Below are 9,565 nucleotides of genomic sequence, written 5' to 3' on the forward strand. Positions count from 1 at the left end.
TCCCTCTGACAAAATCCACCATGGAAGCAAAGGCTACTTTGAATTCTTTGTGCTTAACCCTGTGTCACAGAGACCAGCTTCAGTCTGCAAGGGGTGCAGCTGCTTCCAGATGTAAACATGTCCTAGTCCTACTCAAAATACTAGGTTGTAGCATGTGCTAGTTCAAAGGGGAGTGCTGTAAATGTGGCTGTATCACTTCGGAGCTGACAGACAAGGCTCTGCCTGCACTTGACTGGGTGGCCTCTCAGGGCATGGTGAGATGATGGTTCATCTCTACATTGCTCTCACAGCACATTGCAGACAGGCTCTGACAGGCCCTGGGCAGTGCATGTACAGACAGAACCACACGCAAGGAGAGTTTGTGAGGCACAGACAAGTCAAAGCTCAGTGTTTGTTCTCCCACTAACTCTGTACTCAGACCATACTATACTTTTAATGGTACACCTCAATTATTTTCCCCTGCAGCTATGTCCCAGCAGTGGCAGTGACACATTCTTTATTGCCTTAGCTTTATAGCAGCTAGAGGAATTTTTTTTAAAAAATGTAAATAATTAAGTATAATCTTATTTTTAAACGGAGTGCAAGAAAAGCAGCTTTCAACCTCCAGGTGTTAAGTTTCAGAAGCAACCACCCCCTGATGCAAATGGTTCCCTGGCTTGTCTCCTGCATTTGACTGCCATAATGCAAATCCCTTAGGAGATAGAAAGGTGTAAACACAGCTGGAGATGTTCCTGCTGGTGGGGAGTGGCAGGAAAGAAAGCGTTAAATGCCGAGGGTAAACAGAACTCCATTTGTTACTCAGATAAACCCAGCCTGGGAGCTTCTCCCCAGCTCAACTGGTTATTGCTCAGTGGCAGCTCTTACTCATCTGAGTCTAGGTGGAGCTTCCTCCCTCTATCCCTCCCTCCCTGCCTCCCTCTCTGCCCTGTCCCTCCTGATTAAAAAGCTTTTCTCAAACAGGCTGGCAGGCACCAGCACTCGCTCTGCAGGAGCTTCCCACCGCTGAGCCCGTGGCAGAGACGGCCACCCTTGTCCCACCAGCCTCCCCCTGCCCTGGAAGATGGTGAAGTACGGCCTCGACTACACGCGGTGCAGATGGATCCTGCCCCTGCTCCTGGGCATAGGTGTCATCTTTGGGATCATCGCGCTGGCGGGCAGGGGCTGGCTGGAGTCGCAGACCTTGCCCTACGTGCACCAAGCATCGCTATGGGAGAGCTGCACGAGGCCTGGGCAGGGGGGGGACTGGAGCTGCGAGTCCCTCATGAATTACGGTAAGAGCCTGCGAGGGTGGGGGGGACAGGCTGAAGCCATGGGACACATCTCCAAGGTCACCTGCCCTCGGCTCACCTGACTGTGGCGCCTCATGTCCGGCATTTCTATATGAAGTGATGAGCAGCAAGGGTTGCTCTAAATGCACTGAAGTACAGCATCAACGCTTTTGACTAACAGGCTGAAGAAGAAAAATGCCCTCACCCCTATGTAGAAATAAACCTGGTTGGTTTAGATGAGGTACAATGTTCACAACTCCACACAAGGTTATGTACCAGTGCAGAAAATATTCCAGCTTTTAAGGTTTTCTTCCTTTCTTAGAAGAAGCCAGTAACCTCTTCTCACTAATCACTGCTTTCCAAAACTTAACAGCTACTGCTGATCAAATGTCCAAACAGCAAGTTGCGTGGGTAGCCTGGGATTAGCATGATGCACCAGTTCTGAGTGCCAGCAAGGAATGGGGAGGTAAAAATAAAAGATGGTAGGAAGATATTCCCAGAGAGTGTGAAGCTGCAGAATGCTGCCCTGAAACTGCTCGGGCAGGTGGGTCGTGTGAGTCTCCTTGTGATTATGAAAGAAAGCTTTAAAAGATGAAAGGATTTCTTGCTTGCACAGAGTTTTGGTTAAGTATGGTATTAAGCATGTTGACCCAGGTGCAACCTTCAGCTTGAAAAGGTGTGAACCACTGGGTGTGGGAGAATAGGCCAAGAGAAGGATCAGTCTAGATATGTACTGGGTTTTTCTTGGGTTTTGTTTGTTTGTCTTTGTTTTGTGTTTTGTGTTTTTTTTTTCCCTTCCCCCCTATGTATCTTCTACTAGCCACAATCTGAAAAAAAGTTATTGTGCGTGATGGGCTGTTAGCCTGAGCCAAGAGGAAACTTTGGGCATTCTTACAATTTATGCTAATTCAAATTAAAAGGAAGAGCATTTTCTTGAAGGCTCAGAATTTCAGCTGCTCTTCCTGGAAATGAGTGTAAAAACACTCGCAGAAGCAGTCTCAGGGATCATTTATAACAGCTTTTCAAAATTGTTCCTTAAAATTTATAATTTATGGTCAAACTCTATCTTCTATGCACAAAATTCTGCTGTAACAAGTTAATTGTAACAGGCCTCTGTGAGTGTAGGGCTCCAGCACAAGACTGGCTCCATCCAGCATCCTGCATCTGTGTCCTGCCCTCAGAGCTCCAGCGTTAGCTGTGTGACCAGGCATAGATCAAGCCAGTTTGCTGCCTCTGGTACATGGTGCTGGAGTTCCCATGAAAGTGAGACCTCCTCCTGATCTCCAGGTTAGGCAACAGCTGTGTTATGAATGCCAGATTTAACTGGATAGAAAATATTTAGAAGAACATTAGAATGTTTATAATATTTAGAATACAGGATATTTAGAAATTGGAATATTTATAACTTCTCTTGATAATGCAAGAAAAGTTTTGGCTTGCTTCCAAGTCCTGCCAAGTTGTTTGGCATTTCACTTCCTTCCTTATCCTGCCTCATTCTTACATGCTTAAATTCTGCAGTTATATGCCCAGTTTCCCACTGGACAGCATCTACAGCCAAACCAGGGAGGTCATCTTCTATGTCTACTATCCTGCAATGTCAGGGGTTATCATGAATTACATCCAAAAAAAGTCCAGCTCAGACCAGGACACTAACACATTAGGAATGTTGGACTTAGTAGACACATGCAGAATTTTTTCCAGTAGTCAGCTAATGCTTCTGAAGGCATTAGAGACACTGTTCCTGTGCTGCATGACTGCATTATGCTCCCAATGGGCATGCATCTATCATTTAGTAATCTTCAAGATTACTAAATACCCAGAAAACCTAAGCAAATCATCAAAATCCTCCTGGACAAAATTTTCAGATGAGAAAGGAAGGTAAGTCTTGGACAGTGGAGTCATTTAGCCAATGGGAGAATCATAGAATCATAGAATCTTAGGGGCTGGAAGGGACCTCGAGAGATCATCTAGTCCAACCCCCCTGCCAGAGCAGGGTCACCTAGAGTACATCACACAGGAACTCATCCAGGTGGGTTTTGAATGTCTCCAGAGAAGGAGACTCCACAACCTCCCTGGGCAGTCTGTTCCAGTGCTCTGTCACTCTTACAGTAAAAAAATTTTTTCGGATATTCACCTTGAACTTCCTATGCTCCAATTTACACCCATTACCCCTTGTCCTATCACTGGTCATCACTGAGAAAAGCCTAACTCCGTCCCCCTGACACTCACCCCTTACATATTTGTAAACATTGATGAGGTGACCCCTCAGTCTCCTTTTCTCCAAGCTAAAGAGACCCAGCTCCCTCAGCCTTTCCTCATCAGGGAGATGTTCCACTCCCTTAATCATCTTCGTAGCTCTGCGCTGGACTCTTTCGAGCAGTTCCCTGTCCTTTTTGAACTGAGGGGCCCAGAACTGGACACAATACTGTAAAGCCTGTATATAAAAAATCTGTGAATAGGCCAAGTGATAATGGATGATGCTGCCAGGTTTCTGCCTCTCAAGATGGTGCCATTCCAATGTAGATCTCAGCTGCTGCAGGTGTGGGTTGCCCTTGACCCATAAGAAGGCTGTAGATCTGGCTGTTAAGGATGCAAATTCTTGACACTCTCCAGATCCTTTCTAGTCCCTTCCTTCAGACTCCTGTTCTCCAGAGGTAGGATGTGTTCAGATCCAATCCTGTCCTCCAGTCTTCCCATCATTCTGTTCTTGCTCAGTTTAGTGTGGCGTTGGGATATTTCTTCTGGGGCTGCTGCCTTTCCTCATGCAGGTTCCATGTGCCTTATGCTGGCCTTGGATTCCACCCAAAAGACCAGGCCATGAGACAGCATCTCACTTGTAAGCACCCAGGTTTTGTGTTGAGCCTTATTCTAAATGCTTCTGTGCTGAAACATAGGGTTTTAATAATTCTGGGATTACATTTATCCACACTGCTCCAGAAAGTAAATAGAAAACAAGCATTCAGCATGTTGTTTTGTGGGATGTTTCACTTTGTCTCCTGCTAAGCCAAACATAGTGCTTGATAAACAAAGTGCAATTACACTCCTTCCTGAGCACAGAGATGAAAGGTGTGATGTAAACAGAAAGGACAGAAGCATTTTACATCTTTCTTGAGATGAACTCTTTCTCTCCCACCTCTATTCCACAGTTTCCATCTCCTTTCCTCTGGGCTTTGCTTTTAGCTTCCCTGCTTATGTGCCACAGACTGGTTAGGTTCTGGAATTCAGTCTTCCTGTGGGGATGTGTTCACTGACATACCTGAGATGCATGTGTACCCCAGAAGCTGCCAGCAAATGTTCTCAATGTCACTTGGACAGTGTAGCTATCTTAATCCACTGCAGATGTCTACATCCTATCATAATTAGATATAATTGTAACATTCTTGCAAGGTGTTTATTATAATCTGCAAATTCCAATCAAATTTTCTACCTGCAGTGCTTGCAATTCCCCTTGAATCTCTGCTGTTTGGCTTAACAAATGTATATACACAGACAGAAGATAAAAAGCCAACATCATTGAGGACAGTCATTTTGGAAGGGAAGAGGTTGAATGTTTCATTGGTTACACCAGTGGGGTTTGAGGTCTCTGAACAGTTGCTTAAGCTGACAGAACTCAAAACTTCACAGGGAGGACAATATGCCTGTATGATTTATTTTGGAAAGCCAGGAGAATAACTCCATCAGTGCAGTTACCTTCTGTGAAAGCATCTATACACCTTCTGTGAAGTTTATGAACCCTGTGGAAAGAGCATGAAGAGCTTATATGCCCTATTATCTTCTCCAAGAGTTCAGATCTTCTGCTTTTTTATATGACACTCATCTAGACTTTAGCAGAAGTCTTTTGCATTTCAAGCATATTTAGCTAAAATAAATAGAGCTTTCTAGGATAACATATCTCGTGCATTAGGACACTTAATAGAAGTGAATGGAATTCAGGATGAGGGATTGAGAGATGCAAGCTGTAGCTCTGCAGTTTTCTGGGACTTGGAACAAGTAAAGGTCTCAAGCTTATAATATGCTTGAACCTTTACAGAGGCAAAGACTTTCTGGATATAAAAGGAGCACAATGTGGAATGTATCTGACTGGGACATGGCCGAGGCTGAAAAAAAAAAAAAAAAAAAAAAAAGGCAGAGATTAAATCCCTTCAGGAAGCCAGCACAGCATTTCTTTGCTTTTCTTGATTTTTGGCGATATAACCTCTCTTGAACAAGGTGTGTCTTGCAGACTTGAGACTTTTTCAGTGTGTAATTTATTCTACTGCAGGCTTTGAAGATATTCAAACATGTGGGTGTGGTTGGGGGGTAAAGAACTGATTTTATTAGTCCTAATGTGATGCACAATAGGATGAAAAAGTCATGGCTACACTTGTCCCATCTTACATTCCACCTGGCCTTGCAGCTCTTCTACCTTTAGATGCTGCCATCAAAATTAACTGCAATCTTTAAGCTCTAAATTTATGTTGAAGTGGTCGGTTCATTTGCATGGTATAGATCTTGGGGGGAAAAAAAAATCAGGAAAAGGCATTTCCACAAAACAACTGTAATCCAGATCTTCAGTTATTTTCACATCATTCAATTACACTCAATTACAGCCTTTTCCTAGGATGTGTAGAGGACTGTGGAGATTAGTAGAGGAATGAATGATTTTTCCACCTGGAAAGGACACCTTTCCTGCATCTTGTCTTCCAGGCAAACAATGGGTAAATGTGTTCTAGCTCATTCAATTTTTATTTTGGTCCCAGAATATTCATACAATACTACAAGATAGGATGGCTGGTATAGTATTATTACATTTAAGAAAAAATACTTCAAATATGGCAGCAGATGAGTATGTCTATAAGTGAAAGAAGGGAATGCTGCAAAAGGTAATATCCTCTTGAGGAAAGAGATATTCTGCTTTCGTCTCGTAAGGATGCCACTGATGAGTACATTTTCTTCCCTGTTTTGCCTATATCAGGCTCTTGGGTCAGGGGAATCTTTTGCTATTCTAAAGCATCATGTATTATTCTGGATGAAATGACAAAACAGAAATCACTTGCTAAAAAAACCCAGCAAATATTACAACAGAGAGGTACACAGTGTGGCTGGGATCAGTCTCCGAGTAGGAGAGGACCTCTCTTGGGACTACACCTACAGCTGGCCTTGCACTGCTGGCTACCAGAAAACCCACCAAACCAAACCAGAACACTGCCTCTGCAAAACTAACTTCTCCAGGAGACCAGTGACTCATCACACCCGGGCCATAGGACAGACCAGACACCAAGTTTCTGGGTTGCTAAGATGCCTATGTAAAACTGTTTTGCCTTCCTCCCAGGTTCCCATCATATCTGACAGCCAGCACCTAATCCCAGGCGTGGGGAGGTTCTCACTTGCCTCAAGCTGAGGCTCCCTGAGCAGAGTGACATGGGGATATTTTCAGAGGGACAGGCTGGGAGACAGCCCCTCTCAGCAGGGTCTAGGGGGAGAAGCTCTTTGGCATCCCAGGGTGTCTGTGCATAGGAATAGAAATGAAGCAAACAAGCAGCTGTGCTTTTGAAGCAGGGACCAAATCAAGTCATGGGACCTTTGTTGCAAGCTTTCCTTGAAGCCAAGGCTCTGCACTTAAAGGCTTTCACAATTTTGTAAAATTCAAGTAGATTTGGAAAAGTGTCTTTGCAGCTGGGAAACAAAGGCTTAGGAGGCTTCTGACCAGTCCAAGGAAGACCACAGGAAAGCCCAGGATGGAGCCCAGCTCAATGCTCTGTACATTGCCTGGATCACAAGGCAAACTCTGTCTTTTTGACACGGGGTAAACTGAAAATGAAAGCTTGTTGCTGTTCCTGCTGCATTGTGGCATGAAACAGTTATATTTATTGACTGTGATTGCTGGTAGTTTCAATGACAGTGTATGGAGGATCACATCGTCTCCTAAGTCATCAGTGTCCTAGAAGTGTTACATTTCCTGAGACTAACCAGTGAGAAATTAGATTGTAAGATTAGCTAGCTAATAATGTAGAATATTCAACCATTATTCAAAACTTAGAATGCTATAAAATACAGGCTCAGATAAATGTATATGCTAATGAAAATGTCATAAAACCAGTATATTTAAGGACTTAGGATACAAGAAAGAAAGCACAATTTATATTTTTCCCTGGGTTGTAGAAAACTTTCTGTTATTACTAAAGAGGTATAAGAGAAGGGAATCAAGCCCAGAGCATTTTAGTATCATGGCAATTTATCATGGTAATTCCTCATCTGCAATCCTTTAAATGCTTTCCCTTATAATTTTAGGGTTTGTCCTTTTACACATTTAGTGGCAGATTCATTAAATCAATCTCTTCTAAAGAATAGTTTCACTCTTTAGCAATTAACTGTACAGAGAGCAATTGCAGATGGCATCCCACTGTTTATTAGCCATCCTCACTTCAATAATTACAGATAAAGTGCATGGAAAAATAGTAATCGTGTGGAGGGTTCTCATCTTCTCACCAGGAAATATCTGCTGGTGTTGAGGACTTTGTGAAGAACCTGTGTTGTCAGGACCTTAAGTCCGTGAGAGGATACCATTCACTTACACACAGAGCAGGCATCTCTGCTGAAAATAGTTGGAAACTTTTGGCTAAACTCTCATTTCTCTTAACCTCTTCTCTCCCTCTGGTTTACTGAGGTAATCTGATATACCAGGGCTATAATAACCTCTCCATAGTCTGAATGGTGATAAGGATTTTTAGTTCCACTGTGGGGGTTAAACAGTCAGGTTACTTCAGCCGGAAAGCAGCTGTGCAGGAAAATAAACATCTCAAAACACTTTTTGTTCATAATTCCATATCACTTTTCAGTGTCATCTTGTATCATTATTTGCAACCTTGCACACATTGAGTCAGTGAGTATTGTAATGACGTTTCCTCTTTGTTAAGCATCATCACAAGATTTCTAATCATAGAATCGTAGAATCATAGAAGTATTCAGGTTGGAAGAGACCCTTGGGATCACCAAGTCCAACCATCATCCCTAATCTACAAAGTTCTCCCCAATCAGTCAAATCAGTAAAAAATTCCCAGGAACTCAAGTTTCTTGCGGAGTGACAGTGGCACAGAGCGTTTCTGGCTTCCTCCTGCTGGTACTAAATAACACTTCAGATCACAGACACTATCCTGCTGACGTACTAATCTGCAACTGAATATATCTAATGTCACTAATTATGGTGAATATGCACACTGTGTACAAATTAGGCTGAAATTCTAGGAAGCCTCTGTGCAGTTGATTAACAACACCATCAGCAACAGAGCACAAGTGATAAAGACTTTGAAGGAGCATTGTAAGAGCTATTTCATTCACCAGAACAGTAAGAAGAGCTTATGATGTATTTTCTGAACACAAAGTACCATTTCATCTTATGTATTGGGTGGTTGGTTTGAGTCTTTTTTGCAAATGGTAAAATTCTGCTTCTAACAGAAAATGAGATCCAGACTCACAGCTGCTCTCTGTGAGGAAGAAACTCCCTGGTGCAAAAGGAGCCTTTCAGCAAGGTTTCGGGCAAGGTTTGCTCACAGCATGAAAACTGCGGATCAAGAGTGAGAACAATACTTGGTGCATATGGAAACAAAATGTAAATTCTTCTTCAGCCTCAGATGGGCCTGGGAAAATCAAACCTAAAAAAAAAGCTTTTTGGAAAGGTTCCACTCTGCTGTTTTGATTAAAAGTCCTAATTCATAGTCTGTGTTATCATGGAAGCTGATTCAGTTTAATTCACGTGAAATATTTTAATGCACCTTTAACTCATGGGTAGTTAAGGAGCAGGTACATCTTGCTACTCTGATTAACTGAGTTTATGTATATCTACTGATTAATCAATACCTGACCTGTTTTATTTACATGACACTCCCAACCCCCGCATACACATCCAAGTGTAAGTAATCCTGTTTTAATTTAAAATAAATAGGAAAAAATAGGAGGAAGAAATGTCATAGCTTTGAAGTATTTAAGACTGAGCTTTAATCTCGAGATGTTCTCAATGTCTGCAACTGCTTCTGAAGATAATGTGAGATAGGGGTACTCACTCTCTCATGAGCAAACCTTTAATTTTGAGGCACTCTCTGCACATTATTTTAATAACTAACTTACTCCCTTGGTGCTTCCTTTGATGATGGCTTTACGCCCTCTGCCATTCTGCCTCCCCAGTGCTAAGTAAGCATCAGGGAGCAGCCCTCATTAATGCAAGATTTGCAGAAGCCAGCTTCTAAGTCAAGCTTGCACATGCCTGGGCTTCTGATGAGATGAATTTGAACCACTCCCTCAAGAAGTAACCGCACCTCCCC

At 42.8% G+C, this 9,565-nt stretch overlaps 1 protein-coding gene across 1 annotated transcript in view; it reads left to right on the top strand.

Moving 5' to 3' along the window:
- Positions 1-1,048: 1,048 nt before the first annotated feature.
- The window catches only part of LOC104392355 (p53 apoptosis effector related to PMP-22-like), a 16,368-nt gene continuing 7,851 nt past the window's right edge, over positions 1,049-9,565 (top strand). Inside the window, exon 1 of the mRNA XM_010001749.1 lies at positions 1,049-1,271. Coding sequence (XP_010000051.1) covers positions 1,061-1,271 — 211 coding nt within the window. The 5' untranslated portion in view covers positions 1,049-1,060. The remainder of the gene's footprint in view (positions 1,272-9,565) is intronic.

Source organism: Chaetura pelagica, unplaced genomic scaffold (genome assembly GCF_000747805.2).
Source record: "Chaetura pelagica isolate M959 unplaced genomic scaffold, ChaPel_1.0 scaffold307, whole genome shotgun sequence".
In the NCBI taxonomy this organism is placed as follows: domain Eukaryota; kingdom Metazoa; phylum Chordata; class Aves; order Apodiformes; family Apodidae; genus Chaetura; species Chaetura pelagica.